At 34.3% G+C, this 20753-nt stretch overlaps 1 protein-coding gene across 11 annotated transcripts in view; it reads left to right on the top strand.

Annotated features, from left to right (window-relative positions):
- HECTD1 (HECT domain E3 ubiquitin protein ligase 1) overlaps positions 1-20753 on the top strand; it is an 89088-nt gene that overhangs the window by 41870 nt on the left and 26465 nt on the right. For all 11 annotated transcript variants that reach the window (XM_036450959.2, XM_045585207.1, XM_036450947.2 and 8 more), the window contains exons 11-24: positions 1746-1884; positions 2070-2240; positions 6564-6786; positions 7404-7667; positions 7769-7845; positions 9702-9836; positions 10493-10639; positions 12216-12310; positions 13591-13696; positions 16054-16188; positions 16805-16944; positions 17704-18027; positions 19395-19561; positions 19656-19832. In XM_036450959.2, the coding sequence (XP_036306852.1) occupies positions 1746-1884; positions 2070-2240; positions 6564-6786; positions 7404-7667; positions 7769-7845; positions 9702-9836; positions 10493-10639; positions 12216-12310; positions 13591-13696; positions 16054-16188; positions 16805-16944; positions 17704-18027; positions 19395-19561; positions 19656-19832 (2300 nt within the window). The remainder of the gene's footprint in view (positions 1-1745; positions 1885-2069; positions 2241-6563; positions 6787-7403; positions 7668-7768; positions 7846-9701; positions 9837-10492; positions 10640-12215; positions 12311-13590; positions 13697-16053; positions 16189-16804; positions 16945-17703; positions 18028-19394; positions 19562-19655; positions 19833-20753) is intronic.

The raw sequence follows: 20753 nt of genomic DNA, 5'->3' as shown, positions 1-20753 counted from the left end.
AGCCTGATCACCCCTAACTGCCCTCCGCTCCTGGCCTGATTGTCCCTAATATCTCTGCCTCCACCCCGCCACCATGGCTTTGTCCTGAAGGTCTCTTGTCTAATTAGCATATTACCCTTCTATTAGTATAGATATATAAAGGCTAAGTGGGGGCAAGCAAGACATGATGCACACTGACCATTAGGGGGCAGATGCTCACCGGAGGAGCTGCCAAGCTGCAGTGACTTGGCAGCAGAGGTTCTTTGGTGATGCACCCCAGAACCAGAGAGGTGGGAGCCCGATTCCTAGAGATTCCACCATGGGTTATATTGTTGGGGCACTGTCACCCTGAATCTGGTTTAATGCTGAGTGGTGCAGTGACTGCAGATACCCTTTGAGCCCCTGGGGCAGCGCTGCTGGCCGGGGAGGGACTGCAGGAGGGCGTGTCGAGCACATTTCGCCCAGTCCCTCCCTGCCGGCCACCTTCTAATTAACTTCCTTTCAATGTGCACAAATCTGCACCGGGCCACTGGTATAGGATAATTGACATGTAGCTGTGTTACAGTGTACCATATAATGATTCGATGTATATGTGTCTCTTGTAAGATAGACTGAGGACTTCCCACTTTGTTTTTGAAGAACAGCTATCTTGAATTTTGAAGAGGTCTGGTATAAATAAACATCTTTGGAGTTAGTGTCAATAAGACAAAGATTGAGCTCACTGTTTAGCATAGGAAATCTGAGGATTCATTTAATTTTTAAAAAATTACAATTTAAGAGAAATTAGACTTTTATAAGGGGAAATTGTTTTTGGATGAGAATATTTAATCTAAGTATAAATTCTTTCAAAAATTGATAAATTATGCAGTTCTAAAGAAAATACAGAATTTGGTTTAGAACTTGATAGGTCTTAAAATTCATCTGGAGGAATAAACAGATGAGATTATTATTTTTCTTAAATATTTTTTATTGATTTTAGAGAGGGAGAGAGATAGAAGCATCAATGATGAGAGAGAATTATTGATTGGCTGCCTCTGCACGTCCCACACTGGGAAGTGAGCCTGCAACCTGGGCATGTGCCCTGATCGGGAATCGAACCTTGACCTCTTGGTTCATAGATTGATGCTCAACTATTGAGCCACCCTGGTCAGATAATAGGTGAGATTATTTAAGAAAAATCTGAAAAGCAAGTATAAACTTTCAGTAACTAAATCTTTATAACTGGCACAAAAGTTCATAAAAATCAGTGGAATTAACTGTCTCATTATGTAGAGGCAATTATATTTAGGAAATACATGTTATTTACTGGAAGTTTCATAGACCACTTGAGAGAGGGAGAATTATTTAGTAAATGGTAATAGAATGTCTGCTTTGTGGTTTAATTTTTAAAAAATCAGCCCTAGCTGGTTAGAGCTCAGCCAGCAGACTAAAGAGTTGTCATGGGTTCAGTTCCCGTCAAGGGCACTTACCTTGATCCCTGGCCCTGGTCAGGGCGCCTTCATGAGGCAACCAATTAGTTGATGTGTCTTTCTCACATAAGGGTTTCTCTTCTCTCTCTCTCTCTCCTCTTTCCTTCCACTCTCTCTAAATCAATGGAAAAAATATCCTCGGGTGAGGTGTTTTTTTTTAGTTTTTTTTTTTAAAGAGTACTTTTTAGCAGAGTCTATAACACCTAACATTGGATATTTTAGTTTTCATTAATGTATAGTTACATATTGTTTTATTTCAGCTTTTTATGACTTCCTAAAATTCTTTTACTTTTTAAGGAAAGCAAGTCTTGCTCTGATTCGAAAAATGATTCACTTTTGCTCTGAAGCATTGTTAAAAGAAGTTTGTGATTCTGATGTTGGTCACAATTTGCCTACAATACTCGTGGAAATCACTGCAACTGTCCTTGATCAAGAGGTCAGTTTTTTAATCTTTATTTAAACTCCTGTAAATTCCCTTAAGGTAATGGTCAATAAAATAATTTAACTTTTGTCCTAATTGAAGAAATCATTTTGTCTCTGCAAATTATTGTTTGTTTACTCAAAAAAACTGAACTTGTTTTTATAATTTTTTCTTAATTTTCTTCTCCCCTCTTCCCCCAGGATGATGATGATGGCCACTTGCTGGCTTTGCAAATCATAAGGGATTTAGTAGATAAAGGTGGTGACATTTTTTTGGATCAGCTAGCCAGACTTGGTGTAATTAGCAAAGTGTCAACTTTGGCAGGTCCTTCCTCAGATGATGAGAATGAAGAGGAATCAAAACCAGAAAAAGTGAGTGATCTTAATTGCAGTGGTATCAGGAATAAAGTTTTCTTGTGGGTTTTGACAAAATAATGACAATATGCATTAGAACTATATTTTTAAAAACTTGCTCAATTTAAAAATGTTGTTTTTACAGTGGGTTTTGACAAAATAATGGTAATATGAAGTGTAGTACTTTATATTTAAAATTTTGCTCAATTAAAATATATAGATAATATTTAAAACATAGATAAAAAGTTGCAAATAAAGAATATCAAATTATCCTCTATCCAAATTCACTGATTTTTGACATTTTGTCCATTTGCTTTATCATTTACACAGACATTTATTTGACAGAGGCTCTTTTTACACATAGAAACTTTTTACACATAGAAACTTTATGCACAAAATCAGAACATTTTCTTTTTTTAAAATTTTTTAAAATTAAATTATTATCTCTGTACATATGTTACCATTGTCCCCCCTCCCATATATACCCTCCCTCCCAAGAGTTTTGTGTCCATTGGTTGTACTTATATGCATATATACAAGTCCTTCGCTTGATCTATTATCTCCCCCAGATTTCCCTACCTTCCCCGCTGTAATTTGACAGTCTGCTTGTTGCTTTACTGTCTCTATATCTATCTTTTGGTTCATCAGTTTATAATGTTCTTTATTATCCATAAATGAGTGAGGTCATGTGGTGTTTCTCTTTCATTGACTGGCTTATTTCACTCAGCATGATGAAAACCAGAACATTTTCTTACACAATGCTACTATAGTTAGCAAAAACTAAAATTCATATATAGCCATCTAATCCAGAGATAATATTCAAATTTGCTATTGTCCTTAATAGCATTTTTTTTTCTTGTCTAGAATCCAATCTAGGAAAACATAATCACATTTAGTCATCGTATTCCTAAGAACCTGCAACAGTTTTCCTTTTTCTTCCAGAGCCTTGGCATTTTTGAATAGGACAGATCACTAGTTTGGACAATGGCCATCATTTTACTTATGTGCATGTGTCTACATGATTAGATTCAAGTTACGTGTTTTTAGCAGGCAGACTATAAAGAGATGTTGCTTCTCAGTGCATAATGTGCTTTCTCTCCCATGATGTCCTGTTGCTATTCTCTTGCTGATGATGTTAACTTGGGTCACTTGGTTTATGGTGGCCTCTGCCAGGTTTCTCTGTTATAGTCATTCTTTTTTCTTTTTTAATTAATAAATAATTTGTGGTGCGGTAATTTGAAATGATGCAAATATGCTATTCCTGATTAAACCTTTATTAGTTTCAGTATTCATTGATAATTCTTACCTTAGATTATAAATTTAAAATTTACCGTTTCCATCTTTACTGATGACCAACAGTGATTTAGTACTAACATTTAGTAGTGAATGCTTACTCTATATTACTGTCAGAGTAGTGATATTTTTGAGAGGATGCTGAGTTATAGTTGTGTAATTGTAGAATCCTGAGGAGGTGAGAGAAAGAGAATGGAGGGAGAGGGAGGAGGAGGAAGGGGAAGAGAGAAGGGAGGTAGAGGGGGGGAGAGAGAGAAAGAGAGAGATTGATTTTGTGTGTTTCCTAAATTTAACAAAAAAACAAACACTATGCAAATAAGGTGATATCTGGGTTCATCACCCCTGAAATTCTTGCATTCAAGATAATAGATAATGCATATAGTAGTCTTTTTGTAGAAATTAACAAGCAGATTCTAACACATGGAGATGCAAGGTTCTTGGTATAACCAAAGAGACCCTGAAAAGTAACAAAGTTGAAGGACATACATCAGCAGATTTCAGGTATTATTATAATAAAGATATTATAGTCAAGAAAGTTAAGGTAGTGGTATAAGATAATGACCCACATACTCTATATGGTCAGATGATCTTCAGCCAAAGTGCCAAAGTGCATTTCAATCAGGAAAGGATGGTCTTTAAATAAAAAATGCTTGAATGGGGTTGGTGAAATAGGTGAATAGATTAAGAAAACAAACAAACAAAAAAAGACAAAGAAATATCCCCAAACAAAAAAGGGAAAGTGGGGTGGGAGTAAGTAGAAGAGGGTAAAGGGTAAAAGGATGGGGTGGGATAAATGGTGATGGAAGGAGACTTGACTTTGTGTGGTGAACACACAATATAGTATACAGATGATATAGAATTGTATACTTGAAACCTATATAATTTTATTAACCTATGTCATTCTAATACATTCAGTAAAATTTTAAAAGACTTCTATATAAGTGGATAATGTATGCAAAAAATGAAATCTTGATCCTTGTCATATATACCATATACAGAATTTAAAAGAAAATAAATCATAGACTAAAATGTATGGAATAAAATTATAAAACTTCTAAAGGAAAAAGAAAAATCTTACCTTGGGCTTGACAAAGATTTTATTTTTTTTTTAATATATTTTATTGATTTTTTACAGAGAGGAAGGGGGAGGGAGAGTCAGAAACATCGATGAGAGAGAAACATCAATCAGCTGCCTCCTGCACAGCCCCCACTGGGGATGTGCCCGAAACCAAGGCATGTGTCCTTGACCGGAATTGAACCTGGGACCTCTCAGTCCACAGGCTGACACTCTATCCACCGAGCCAAACTGGTTTCGGCAAGATTTCTTAAATAGGACATTTTAAAAGGTTAGACTAGGGGTGTCGAACTCAATCAGAGAAGGGGCCAAAATCTAAAATCCAGCCTAAATCGCGGGCCGAATGGTTTACTGAACAGTCATAAACTGTCATTGTGATGGAAACGCAGCGGAGTGCAGTGATGACAGCGCGGTGCGGGCCACATGCAAGGCCTGGGGGGACGGATGTGGCCCGCGGGCCGTGTGTTTGACACGTGTGGGTTAGACGATAGCCCTGGCCAGTGTGGCTCAGTAGGTTGAGTGCCGTCCTCGGCACCGAAAGGTTTCCATTTGATTCCTGGTTGGCTCATGCAAGGGTTGCGGGCTCAGCCCTGGTGAGGGGAATGCAAGAAGCAGCTGATCAATGGTTTACTCTCACATCGATGTTTTTCTTTAAAAATTAATAAAAAATCTCTTTTTAAAAAAGGTTAAACTATAAATAACAAAAAACCAATAAATTGTATTTCACCAGAATTAAACTTTTGCTGTTCAAAATACATTGTTTAGAAAAGAAAAAAACATCAGAAAATTCTCTCAGATTTTTTTGTCTGAAAATATTTTAATTTGACATTCATTTTGAAGAGTGTTTTCAGTGTTAGGAGGATTCTTGGGCTATCATTTTCCAGAACATTAAGAGATGTTCCATTGCACCTGATGTGCATAATCCCTACTGAAAAGTTTGCTTTAATTATTAGTTTAGTTCTTCTGTGTAAATATAACTTACCTTTTTATACTGTAGCTTTAAAGATTTTGTCATTGTTATTTTAGCAGTTTGAGTTTTATATACTTTTGTTGTGTTTGGTGTGGATGTATGCACGTGCAAATGTTGGTGTCATTTCTGTTCTGGATTGTTTAGTTTTCTTTATTTTATTATTATTATTTTTTTAAAATATATTTTATTGATTTCTTACAGAGAGGGAGAGAGATAGAGAGCTAGAAACGTCAATGAGAGAGAAACATCGACCAGCTGCCTCTTGCACACTCCCTACCAGGGATGTGCCTGCAACCAATGTACATTCCGTTGACCGGAATCGAACCTGGGACCTTTCAGTCCACAGACCGACGCTCTATCGCTGAGCCAAACCAGTTTCAGCTACTGGTTGTTTTCACCCAGGGTTTTTATATACTAGGATTAGTTGAATCAGACTACAGGCAACTGAATATTTTCAGGATTAAAAAAAAAAAATGTTGTTATTCGTTTTTAGAAGAGGAAGGGAAATGTAGAATCATTAATGAGAGAAACATCGATTGGCTGCCTCTTGCATGCCCCATTCTGAGATGGAGCCCACAACCCCAGTATGTGCCCTGACAGGCAATTGAAATGATGACCTCTTGGTGCACCACAGAGCCGCACCAGTCAGGCTGAATTTTTGTTGTTGCTGTTCTTTTATTATTTTTTTAATCCTCACCCAAGGATGTGTTTTACTGATTTTAGGGGGAGGTGAGGAGAGAGAGAAACATTGATCAACTGCCTTTCCATATGCTCCCCAACCTGAGATGGAATCTGCAACCGGGGTACATACCATGCCTCGGAATAAAACCCACAGCCTTTCAGTGCATGGGATACTGCTCCAACCCACCTGAGCCACACCAGCCAGGGCTCTTCAGGATGTCTTTATTTTAAATTTGACTCATGTTTGTGTTTTAAAAATACTTAATGAATATTTGGAACATAAATTATTTTTCATGGTTCTTTGAAAATTTTACACATTTAGGAAGATGAACCACAGGAAGATGCCAAAGAATTACAGCAAGGTAAACCATATCATTGGAGAGACTGGTCAATCATTAGGGGAAGAGACTGCTTATATATATGGAGTGATGCAGCAGCCTTGGAATTATCTAATGGCAGTAATGGATGGTTCAGATTTATCTTGGATGGAAAACTTGCTACAATGTATTCAAGCGGTAGTCCTGAAGGCGGATCAGATAGTTCAGGTAATATTTTGTTTCTATTAAAATGTTTTACTAGGTGCTGTAACTAGTAACGGGGGTATGTGCCCTGACCAGAATCAAACTGCAACCTCCTGGTTAATGGGTTGACACTCAGCCACTGAGCCAGGCTACTTTCTGTAATTTTGATCATTTGTTTTTCTGCTTATATTTTTGCTGCCATTGTCATAAAAAAATAGCACATCCTTAATGACAATATAGTCAGTTTCTTTAATATCGACAGAAAAATTGTACCATGAAAACATTTCATAAATATCTTTTTATTGTACAAGAAAGAATAGTATCTACTTTTAATCTCTCTGGTCTTTTAGGAAAAGCTGCCTTTTGTCTTGTAATGACAAATTGCACTTGTATGATGCTGTCTCAAGTTATTACTTTTCCTAAAAGCCTTAAACTTGAAAAAAAAATTCTGGCTGTGGGATTGCTTTTACGCCTGAGCCTCAATTTATCAAATCAGTGAAGGCATACCAAAGAACCAGACTCTGCTAATTATGTTTTTAAAAATGAGATTGTTATTCCAGTGAATAGTTTTTATTAAAAAAAAAAAAAAGAGGAATATTTGAAAGAAGTGAGGTTTTAAAACACTTGTTTTGTCTTTATAGAAAGCAGGAGTGAATTCTTAGAGAAGTTACAAAGAGCTCGAGGCCAAGTAAAGCCATCTACTTCAAGTCAACCTATACTCTCAACACCAGGACCCACTAAACTCACTGTAGGGAATTGGTCACTAACATGTTTGAAAGAAGGAGAAATTGCTATTCATAACTCAGATGGTCAGCAAGCAACAATATTGAAAGAAGATTTACCTGGTTTTGTATTTGAATCCAATAGAGGAACCAAACATTCATTTACTGCAGAAACTTCTCTGGGTAAGTATGTAGATATGTAAGTTTAGCAGATTAAGAATAAATGATTATGTTAAATGGCAATAAAAAATGTCTTGTGAAATGTCCTTTTTTTTTTTTTTAAGGTTCAGAATTTGTGACTGGCTGGACTGGCAAAAGAGGCAGAAAACTGAAATCTAAATTAGAAAAAACAAAACAAAAGGTATATTTGTGGGATTTGCTGCTTTAAAAAAAATGTTTTATACTCACATGGTAAGGTTTCAGTGGTAGATTCTAAGCATTTAAAAAATTGAGCCATATAAAAATGCTACTCTAATCTCAAGAGGTATGGGGTATGCTGAGGCCAGCTGCTGTTTGAGAGATTTTAGGAAAGTCTGAAGCCTGAGCCAGGACAGACTATCCCTATGGTAAAGCCACTGCAAACAGCTTGGATGGGCTTGTTGTTTTCCACAGTGGCTGCACCAATCTGCATTCCCACCAACAGCGCATTAGTGTTCCCCTTTCTGCACATTCTCGTCATTACTTGTTGCATATATTTTTAAAGACTGTTATGCAATGGATTTCAATAGACCCAGTCCTGGGACATGTATGGGTTTTTCTCAAATAACATTAATTTCATTTAAATGAAAGCTAATTAGGACCAGAGCCAATAATATAGTCATTCCTTCTCATGATGAAATGTGTATGAGCATTATATAGATAGTTCTTTGTGTTAATAATATACATAGAAAATACACATACCATTGCCAAAACCAGTTTGGCTCAGTGGATAGAGCTTCGGCCTGTGGATTGAAAGGTCCCGGGTTCGATTCCAGTCAAGGGCATGTATCTTGGTTGCAGGCACATCCACAGTAGGGGGTGTGCAAGACGCAGCTGATCTATGTTTCTCTCTCATCTATGTTTCTAACTCTATCCCTCTCTCTTCTTCTCTGTAAAAAACAACAACTACTACTCAATAAAATATTTAAAAAAAAGAAAATACACGAACTATATAACCTAAAGTATACACCAGAATGTTAAAAGGTTCAATTTTGGTTGATGAATTACAGGTGACTTAATTCTTTATTTTGTGATTACTGTATTTTCTAAATGGTTGATTATAAGCATTAGTTTTTTCCTCTTTTTATTGAATTTATTGGGGGGTGACACTGGTTTGCAAAATTATATAGGTTTCAGATGCACAATTCTACAAACCATCATCTGCATATTGTATTGTGTGTTCACCACTCCAAGTCAAGTCTCCTTCCATCACCATTTATCCCCCTACAATCTCTTCCACTTGTCCTCACACCCTCTCTTGCCAGCAATCACCAATTTTGAGTCCCCCACCCTCCCCATCTTTTTCTTTGTTTGCTCAATCCCTCCAACCTCAAGGCCCCCCCCCCCCCCCCCCCCTGCAGATGATGGCCTGCTCTCTATCAATGAGTCTGTTTCTATTTTACTTGTTAGTTCATTTTATTCATTAGATTTCACATGAGTTAAATCATATGGTACTTGTCTTTCTCTGACTGGCTTATTTCACTTAGCATAATGTTCTTCAGGGTAAGGTTTTTTTGTTTTGTTTTGTTTTTACTGCTGAGTAGTATTCTTTGTATGAATGTACCACTGCTTTTTTTTTTTTTTAATCCACTCATCTGTTGATGAGCACATGGACTGCTTTTAAATCTTGTCTATTGTAAATAAGGCTACAGTGAACATGTAGTGCATATATTTTTTTCAAGTTAGTATTGAGGTTTGTTCAGATAAATTCCTAGAAGTGTAATCATTTTTTTTTTTTTAAGCAAAGTCAATTTTTTTTTTTTTACAGGTTTTAGATTTAAATGAAATAAGCTCCTTTCTGATAGGAAATTATGAGTTATTTTATTTAACATTAATAAAATCTACTAGAGTACTTTTTCACCCTTTAGAACCTTTTGGCGTATATGAATAGAAGTCATATCATTTTTGGAAGTTGATAATGATATAAACATATTAATTATAAAAGTTGCATATATATATATATGGAAAGGTTTGGTAAAATTATTGTGAAAATTCACATTTGCTCTTTAATTTTGATAGGTACGCACTATGGCTCGAGATTTATATGACGACCACTTTAAAGCTGTTGAAAGCATGCCTCGTGGAGTAGTGGTAACACTCAGAAACATAGCAACTCAGTTAGAGTCATCTTGGGAACTTCATACAAATAGACAAGTATGTTAGCCTTAAGATTTTATGACATATAGTGATCTTGGTTTAGTTTTTCTCCTTTATCCTTTATGTTGTAGGTATTGATTAGCAAATCATCACCCATGAGATAAATTTGTTCTGCCACCGATTTTTGTTTGGCTTTGTGAGATAAGAATGTTTTTTACATTTTTAGTTGAAAACATAACATTTCTTGCTATGTAAAAATTATATGAGAATATAATATCAGTGTCCATAAGTAGTTTATTACTCACACCATCCTTATTTATTGACATACAGGATGGGCAAAAAATGGTTTATTGGCATAGTTATAATACACATAAGTAATACAATAAAGAATAAATAATCAAGGATAAACTGTGTTTTGCATACTCACAACTGTAAATCTACTTTTTCCTATCCCTGTATTGTCTGTTACTGCTTTGGTGTCTAGAACAGTAGCGTTGAATAGGTATGATAGAGACCACATAGCTTGTCAAGGTTGAAGTGTTTGCCCTTAGCCCTTTTTAGAAAAGCTTGCTGACTCTGGAAGAGAGAATTTGCATTAATAATTTGAACTTCTTAATCTTGTTTACTATCTATTTTCATGGTAATTAACATTCTGATAAATATAAGATGTTTATTTTTTATTGTCTTTATTAAAATATTTTTTTTCCATTTAGTTTATTGAGAGTGAAAACACATGGAGAGATTTAATGAAGACAGCTTTAGAAAATCTAATTGTGCTTTTGAAGGATGAAAACACCATATCACCATATGAAATGTGCAGTAGTGGCTTGGTGCAAGCGCTTCTTACTGTTTTAAACAATGTAAGTTTATGAAGTAGTACAGAACAAAATATATAGCTTTAAAAATCGTTTGTAACTACCCTTTTGGTAGAGTGATATTTATTTTTCTCTGACAACAAATAATAAAAGATGAGTAATAAATGTTAATATTTATAATTTCTGCAGCCTTTCCCTTAATTTGGGCCAGTTGAATTATTAAGTCATTATTTATTTTGCTTTTTGTGTTACCTGATTACAATTTGTTCAAGATTTTGTTGAATAAAATACTTTAGCCTGAGATTTAACAAAATGCTCTGGTTTTCTTATAAAAAATAGAGTTAGTCTGTAGACCTCATTAAATATTTAAATTACTTGCACAAAATTAATTTTGTGAGAAATAATAGTTTAGGATGTTTATGTGAATATTCAACAAGTATTTGCTTAATAACCCTATATTTTTCTTCAGTTTTTTTCTACCTTTAATTTCTTTATTGTGATAAAAAATTTTCCTTTATTTTGATGAAACATCATATATACTTACAACAAATTTTAACAGAACTATGAAAAGTGAAAATTTTCTCTTTATTTTAGTTCTGTTGTCCACTTAAATTACTTGATCTTTTTTTAAACATATTTTTATTAATTTCAGAAAGTAAGGGAGAGGGAAAGGGAGCTAGAAACATCAATGATGAGAGAGAATCATTGATTGACTGTCTCCTGCATGTCTCATATTGGGGATTGAGCCCATAATCTGGGCATATGCCCTTGGCCAGAATCGAACCTAGCACCCTTCAGTCCACAGGCTGACGTTCTATCCACTGAGCCAAACCAGCTAGGGCACATTACTTGATCTTAATTATTGTAATGGTGATACACTCTAAAAATTCACTTTGCTGAAGCCAGTTTAGCTCAGTGAAAGAGCATCAGTCTGCGGACTGAAAGGTCCCAGGTTTGATTCTGGTCAAGGGCATGTACTTTGATTGCGGGCACATCCCCGATGGGGGGTGTGCAGGAGGCAACTGCTCGATGTTTCTCTCTCATCGATGTGTCTAGCTTTCCCTCTCCCTTCCTCTCTGTGGAAAATCAATAAAATATATATATATTTTTAAATAAAAATAAAAAAATAAAAATTCACTTTAACTTCAGTCTCAGATTTTCTTTATTAATTTTATCATTTGCATTAATTTCCATTTATTAAAATTATATTGATATATCACATTATGTCTCAGTAATGTTTATGAAGTTAATGTTTTATTAAAGCAGTTTTTTCTAATTTAGATAGTACTGTTAAAATACAAAATATAAATAATCTGAAATCATTTGTTAAAATATAAAATATAAATAATCTGAAATCATCTTGTATACTATACTTTGAGACAAATTGATTTCACAATATAGTTGCTACGCTTAAAAAGGAAGAAAAATAATATATGTATTTGTTAGCTATAGCCTACTAGTCATATAATAAAATGAGTTTTAATGGGAAGAAAATGATTTTCATTAGATTACATTACTTTTTTTGTATATGTTAGTATTCACCTTTGTAGCATGTATTTTTGATAATTTTAGTAACAGCCTTAAAAGTTTTTTTTCACTGTCTCATTTTTGTTTTCTTTAGAGCATGGAGTTAGATGTGAAACAAGATTGTAGTCAACTAGTAGAAAGAATAAATGTTTTTAAAACAGCCTTTAGTGAAAATGAAGATGATGAAAGGTAAATATCCACATTTTAAATATTTTTATATTTTCAGTGTTTAAAACATAAAGTAGCTTATATTATAAATGCATAATAAGAGGAAATATTTTTATTTTTATTTATTTATTTATTTTTTATACATATATTTTATTGGTTTTGTACAGAGAGGAAGGGAGAGAGATAGAGTTAGAAACATCGATGAGAGAGAGTCATCCATCAGCTGCCTCTTGCACAACCCCTACTGGGGATGGATACACCTGCAACCAAGGTACATGCCCTTGACCGGAATCGAACCCTGGTCCTTTCAGTCCCCAAGCCGACGCTCTATCCATTGAGCCAAGCCTGTCCCGGCAAGAGGAAATATTTTTAAACATGTTTTAATTTAATGGAATAAAAGGAAAATTATGTATCTGCTTTGCATGTAGATGATCACTTAAAATTTTTTTTAAGTTACAACTGGCAATTTGAACACTGATTAAATATTTGATAGTATTAAGTGTTCAACTTTTTTAGGTGTGATAATGATTGTTTTTTTCAGAATTCGTTCTTGGTAGAAATGCATACTTAAAGTGTTTGTAGACAAAGTGATATATTCTCTGGCATTTTCTTCAAAACGTATGGGAGGAGAGAAATGGTTGAGGATGTAGATAGAAATAAACTGGTTATTAGTAGCTAATAGTAGAAGCTGGGTCAAGGGTTGATGAAGGTTCCTTTTATTATTTACTTTTGAATGTGAGCGACTTTTAAAAATAATTTAAATTCATTGAGTGATATTACATCTTATGGACGTATAATTAAACATTACTATATTAAAATTTCTAACTGCAAATTATTTTAATATTAGTAAATACCTCAATGGAAATATCTTATATAAAAATTTTAAAGTGATATTACTGAGTTAATGGTTATAGATGGTCTTTCAATGATTTTTAAAGTTTCTTGATACTGTCGAATTATGTTCCAGAATTATTGTACCAACAAATAATATCATTTCTAAAAAAATTTTGTTTCATATATTCTTTTATGTGTCAAATATAAGTGGTAAATTTAAAAATAATTACACATCTATTTTGAATGCAATAAATTAAACTTTTATACGAAAAATACAATATTTTATTAAGAGAAGGAAATTGAGTTATGAGAGTATTTTTGTTTACTCAGATGTAGTGTAGTACAAAATTAAACTTCTCTTTGCACTCATTAGAAAGTAGGGATCTATATGGGGTTTGTTATTGCAGTTTCTGTATGAGCTTTTATATAAAATTATATAAAAACTCTTAATTATTTTTGCTTTACAGTCGACCAGCAGTTGCATTAATTCGAAAATTAATAGCTGTACTAGAATCTATTGAACGCCTACCTCTCCATTTGTATGATACACCAGGATCTACATACAACCTCCAGGTAATCATGCAAAATGCATTCACTATTATAGCTGAATGCATTTAGGAGCGGTCTTTAAAAAAAACACACACACAAACAGACCAAAAAATTTCCTTTCATGTTGTATTAAATAACGATACTGCTTAATTATTAAAGATTTTATTCTTAATGCCATTTGATTGTTATTTTTCATGACTCTTGAATGTATTGAAATTTCAGTTTTACTTTGTTTAATGAAATTGTGAATTTTAAATAAAATATTTATTATAAGAAATCATATTTGGTAGGTCATAAGCAGAAAAAGACACTTCATCTGTGGAAAAGCAGGAAAAAGTGTCCTTTTGTTTTAGAATCATAAGTTAAATCCTTTTGATCTGTGTCAACATATAAGAAAATGTGAAGATATTTTAAGCGTAATTTTCTTTTTGCTTTCTGGATGTTATTTGTTAGAGCCAGAAGGCTTTCTTTAACTATTCCTATTGATCCTTTCAGAAATCTGTCATTATGTGTTTGTAAGAAGCCTGTTTCTTCCAAAATATTATTGCATTGACATACTCATTTATTATATTAATTATTCTTTTGTTAGTACCTGTGATACAGGTATGAACAGACAAATATTCTTACTGTTAATACCTTCTTTATATCTTCTTTGGGTTACTTTAGTATTTTCTAACAGGTCCTTTGGCCTTGAATCTTGCCTTTGTCCAACCTATCCTGCATTCCATTTTGTGGAAAGTTTAAATATTGCCCTTAGTAAGTAACCAAGAATCTGTATTTGTCAAAACAGTTGCCTACTCAAGGTAAAACCTGCCATATCCCCAGGAACCCAATAATGTCACCGAAGCCACTAGACTCCCAAACTAGAGCATTTGTCCAGGAAGTTACAGTGCAGTTAGTGCACCTCACATCAAATGTGTATTAAACAAGAGATCGAGGTCCACTTTGTTTCCTTTCAGACATATAGAGGAGCCAAGGGGATTTTGTGGTCCATTTTTATTATTTTTATTTTATTTTTATATATAAATATATTTTATTGATTTTTTTACAGAGAGGAAGGGAGAGAGAGAGCTAGAAACATCGATGAGAGAGAAACATCGACCAACTGCCTCCTGCACACCTCCCACGGCGGATGTGCCCGCAACCAAGGTACATGCCCTTGACCAGAATTGAACCTGGGACCTCTCAGTCCGCAGATCAAACCGGTTTCGGCTTGTGGTCCTTTTTTAAAAAGTATATGTATTTTATTGAATTCAGACAGGAGAGAGAGAGAGAGAGAGAGAGAGAGGGAGAGAGAGAGAGAGAGAGAGACACCTCAAAGATGAGAATCATTGACCAGCTGCCTCTTGCACACCTCACACTGCGGATCGAGCTCGCAACTCGAGCACGTGCCCCCGACCAGAATTGAACCTGGGACATCCCAGTCTGCAGGTCGATGCTCTAACCACTGAGTGAAACTGATAGGTCGGTCCATTTTGTTACGTGTTTGTAAGAAGCCTGTTTGGATAAGTGAGTGAAATAGGAACTATTCTCAAAGATTGGAACAGTTCTAGGAACACCAATATCTTTTTATTATATACTTCTCATTTCAGGAGAGTGCAAGATACAAAGACAGGAAGGTTAGAAATATGCCCTCTGGTAATTTTGCAGTCTAAAATGCTATCCAAATGCACATAGAAATATTTAATTGTGTTTATAGATTTATACAGAAATGAAACTACCTCAAATTGCTAGTCTCCTACTTGTGTATTAAAAATAAATGGATTGGAAGCTATCTTGTATTTTTAAAAGCTTATTAGCTATAGATTATTTAATTTATTTCTAGGTGTTTTTTTTTAAATAAATCTTTATTGTTCATATTATTACAATTGTTTCGCCGCCGGCCCCCCCCTTCCCATAGCTCCCTTTCACATGGTCCCCTGGTCCCCACTCCACCCTCTGCCCTTACCCCCCTTGTGCCCCCCCAATCCTCATCCATAGGTATATGATTTTTGTTCAGTCTCTTCAATATATTTCTAGTTTTAAAGGAATATGCTAATTAGTACTTTTCATGACTTAACTGCAAAAATACAAGTAATAAATTAGAGATATAATACTTCTGTTAAAGCATTTTATTATAAATATTGTTTATACCATGTATAGTTGAAGTTGTTTAGAAGCTTTAAGAAGTTAAGTTTATATTTTTCTTGAAAGCTTATATCTCTTATTCGGTGGACCTTTTTAAAAAAATACATATTTAATAGAAACAGACATTGATTATTTATCAATAGACATTGATTGTTTATAAACTTGAATCACCATGTTCATGTAACAGTTTAATTTTTACAATTTTAAGAGAAATTCAAGGTAATTCATGAAGCATTTTGATCCTTTCTCTGCAGATTCTTACAAGAAGATTAAGGTTTCGGTTAGAGCGTGCACCTGGTGAAACTGCATTGATAGATAGGACTGGCAGGATGTTGAAGATGGAACCCTTAGCTACAGTTGAATCTTTGGAACAGTACCTCTTAAAAATGGTGAGTTCTAAAAGAAAAAGAAAAAAATGATGAGTTCTTGCAAAGGCATAGTGAGATAACCATTCTCTTCTGTGGTCGAGCTCTTTAGAAAAAGTAATTTGGAAAGTATGCATCCAGAGTTATGGTGATATAGTGTAATCTAACAATTCAATTTTTAGGACTTTAAGAAAATAATCTTTATACTTTATAAATTGCTTTTTCATAAAGATGTTTATTATAGTTATTTACAGTACTAAATAGTGAACAAAACCTTAATGCCAATCAATAAAGGTATATCATTTTGACAGCTATTTCTATTAATTTGAGTACTTTTATGGAGGTATTAAAATGTATAAAACCAGGTAAGAGAAAAGTGTTTTTGTATTGTATAAACAAGACTTTATTTTTATTGTAGCTAATGAAATAATAGACTAAAGAAATACTCTATGATATTAATAGTGGGTTTTTAATTTCTGTTTTTCTGTGGTTTTGCACATTTCTGTTTTTCTGTGTTTTTCAAATATTCTTTAGTATTTGCTGTAGTAAAATAGCTCACAAATATGGGATAGGAAAAGAGTGGGCAATGCATTTTACAATATTATTATTAAAATGTCTTTTTGTATTTTCTTTGGTTTAGGTAGCAAAGCAGTGGTATGATTTTGACCGATCTTCATTTATTTTTGTTCGAAAATTAAGAGAAGGCCAAAATTTTATATTTCGGCACCAGCATGATTTTGATGAAAATGGAATTATTTACTGGATTGGGACAAATGCCAAGTAAGTCATTCTGTGTAATTCACCTGGAAAAAACATTCTACCTTAGGTAGCAGAATAAAATTTGAGTATCCTGTAGTTTATGGAATTTTGTCTTATAGGTTAAATTTAAAGCTATCTAATTTTTGTTGTTGTTAATCCTCACCTTTGGATATATTTTCTATTGATTTTTAGAGAGAGTGGAAAGGAAAAAGAAAGAGACAGAGAGAGACATCGATGTGAGAGACATATCAATTGATTGCCTCCCACACATGCCCTCCCTGGGTCTGGGGATCGGGCCTACAACTGAGGTACATGCCCTTGATCAGAATTGAACCTGAGATCCTTCAGTCCGAAGGCCCATGCCCTGACCCCTTAGCAAAACTTGCTAGTGCTGCCCTAGCCAGTATGGCTCTGTGGATAGAGCATCTGCCTGTGGACTGAAGGGTACCTGGTTCCATTCTGGTCAAGGGTACATTCCCCGGTTGTGGGCTTGATCCCCATTAGGGGGCACGCAGGATGCAGTCAATCAATCAATGCTTCTCTGTCATCATTGATGTTTCTATCTTCCTCTCCCTTTCCCTTCCTCTCTAAAATCAATACAAATATATTTAAACAAAAAACAAACAAAAAAACTGGCTAGGGCTAAATTAATTTTTATGAAGAAAAACTAAAATTGTTAATAGTAGAATTTTAAAAGTTGATATAATTTCATGTGTGATAAAAGCTATGAATAAATATTTTAATAGTGTTAATTGGTAATATTTTCTTATTTTTGTGTAGAACTGCATATGAATGGGTAAATCCAGCTGCTTATGGACTTGTAGTAGTAACATCATCAGAAGGAAGAAATCTACCTTATGGCCGCTTAGAAGACATACTAAGTCGTGATAATTCAGCTTTAAATTGCCATAGCAATGATGATAAGAATGCGTGGTTTGCCATAGATATGGGTCTGTGGGTGATACCATCAGCATATACACTTCGTCATGCTCGTGGCTATGGAAGGTCTGCGCTGAGAAATTGGGTTTTCCAGGTATCCAAAGATGGACAGAACTGGACCTCTTTGTATACCCATGTTGATGACTGCAGTCTCAATGAACCAGGGTCAGTTGAGGAGTCTTTGTGAATTAGAAAACTCAATAAAGAGCCATGTTTATTTTTATAATTGTGTATCCTTAGAGCTCTCTTCTTTGTGAGATATTAAAGCAAATTTCCTTTCTGAAAACAGTAAATTCCTAATAATAAATTTTAAGTATTTAAACCTGGATATGCTGACTTCACCAAAACTTTGAGAAATTGATATATTACGATGTGTGTGTTTGTATGGCACACTAACAAAAAACAAAAAATGGAATTTGTTTTTTACTACATTCTCCATATATTCACATTGTACTTGTGAATGTTCAACAAATTATTGCTGGTTATTGAATAACTAGAGGCCCAATGCACGAAAATTCATGCAAGCATAGGCCTTTCCTTGGCTGCTGGCACCAGCTTCCCTCTGGTACCCAGGACCCAGGAAGCTTGGCTCTGGCCCTAGCTTCGTCCAAAAGGATGTCCATCTAATTAGCATATTACCCTTTTATTACTATAGATGGCTGACTTTTAAATTTTTATTATTTTTATGTATATCTCTTTTCATATATATATATATATATAATTTTTTTAAAGACAGAAGATCAGGGCTCAGCCTGGATCCCTTAATTGATTAGAGATCATCACCATATGCTAAGGTTTCAGGTTTGATCCTCCAGTCAGGGCACAGAGAAGAATCAACCAATGAATGCATTGATAAGTGGAACAATAAGTCAGTGTTTTTCTCTCTCCCCTCCCTACCTCCCTCTTCCTCTTTCGCCCTTCCCCCTCCTTTCTTCCTTCTGTCCTTCTCCCTTCCTCTCCCTCTGCCCTCCTCTCGCTCAAATAAATCAATAAATTTTTTAAATGAGTCGGTATTGTTTCTAAAATTTTAGTCCTAATAAGTTTTAATTGTACATTGTGGCACATTTTGAGGGGTAGATATAGTATGGAATTAAGTTACTTTCCGCATTTGATGTAGTATGGAAGGAGCTTCTTAACTAGGATTACTAGATAATATTTTCAAGCTTTAACATTAATACTTAAATATATCATTTAAAACTTTTCAAGAATTTAAAAAATCTTTTGCATCAGAAAAGCATTTTTGTTACTCAAAATTTGTCTTATTTCTTTAGATTTTATTAATCATAAGTCATGTAGTATATTTAAGTCAAATTAATAGCATACATTTAAACATTTTATATTTAACTTATTTTCTTGATTACTATATTTCTCCCTTTGATTTCTTTATTCTTGTGTAACAAACTGTTGACTGAGTGTAAAAGTTACTTTGTTTTTCCTATAGTTCTCTGTTATATAAAAATTCTTCTGCACATTAAAACATCTTTTCATCTGTTGTAAAATATTAAATCATTTTTTCCTTAACATATTTATAGGTCAACAGCAACATGGCCTCTTGATCCACCAAAAGATGAGAAACAAGGTTGGCGACATGTGAGAATTAAACAGATGGGAAAGAATGCTAGTGGTCAAACTCACTACCTCTCACTGTCTGGATTCGAACTTTATGGCACTGTAAATGGAGTATGTGAAGATCAGCTAGGTAAAGAGATGATAATGGGTTTTTCTAACGTACTAAAATAATTATATTTATCTGAAGTTATTTTGTTTATATTTCTCTAATTTTTACCTTATAGGAAAAGCAGCTAAGGAAGCAGAAGCTAATCTTAGAAGACAAAGGCGTCTAGTACGCTCCCAGGTTCTGAAATACATGGTTCCAGGGGCTCGTGTGATCAGAGGCCTTGATTGGAAATGGCGAGATCAGGATGGCAGCCCACAGGGAGAAGGCACCGTCACTGGAGAACTGCATAATGGTGAGTAGGTGCTTAGCATTTGTAGTGTAGAAATTAAGTACTTTAACAAAATATTTTTCTTTTGCTATTTTGGGGTAATATATAAATTGTGTAAATATCCTAGCATTATGTAAAAGAACTGATCTGTTGATTTCACATTAAAAACAAAACAGAAAAAATCATTTATTTAGAAATAAGGGAAATTTTTAAATTTTCTTATGTTTTGACTCAAAACTTATTACTAATATTTCAAAGTGATTAATAAGCTAGTAAAAGTTGAATCCACTCAAGGTACATTTTCTGCTTTTTTATTTTTAAGTTTACTACTTGTAAGTTTTCATTGATTTTTACATTAATACTAGAAACCTGGTACACAAAATTTATGCACTGGTGTTTGTGGGTGGGGTGAGGGACCCTCAGCTTGGCCCTCTTGCAGTACAGGGCCCCTTGAGGGATGTCCACCTGCCGGCTTAGGGAAGTCCATACCCATTTAATAAATTGCTATTAATTCCCAGATTCAACTATTATAAGTAATTTTTTTTTTTTTATAACTTAGAAGTTTGATTTATTAGTGGATAATTTGCCTAACCCAGTGGTCGGCAAACTGCGGCTCACGAGCCATGGTTTGCCATTCTGTTGACTAATGAATTTGCCGACCACTGGCCTAACCAATGGTGGGTTCTTAGGAAAAGTGACAGTGCTTAGGAGAATGACAAACATTTAATATCTGCATATATTCATGTTTGTGATAAAGGCTTTAATTAGATAAACTCTTTGATTTTATTCTTTTAAGATTCTGTTCCTTGAATTATATACTATGCAATGCATTTCTCTAGAGTCATATCCTAATTGCAAAGCATTGTTATCATAGCAGGTTAACAGTGAGTGAGCATGTATGTAACTGCCAAAAGTCATAAAAACCAGTAATAGTTGAGATGACAA

The sequence above is a fragment of the Pipistrellus kuhlii genome, unplaced genomic scaffold (genome assembly GCF_014108245.1).
Source record: "Pipistrellus kuhlii isolate mPipKuh1 unplaced genomic scaffold, mPipKuh1.p scaffold_m20_p_1, whole genome shotgun sequence".
Classification (NCBI taxonomy): domain Eukaryota; kingdom Metazoa; phylum Chordata; class Mammalia; order Chiroptera; family Vespertilionidae; genus Pipistrellus; species Pipistrellus kuhlii.
The sequence above is the reverse complement of the archived record's forward strand: the minus strand, read 5'-3'. Positions and strand labels throughout refer to the sequence as shown.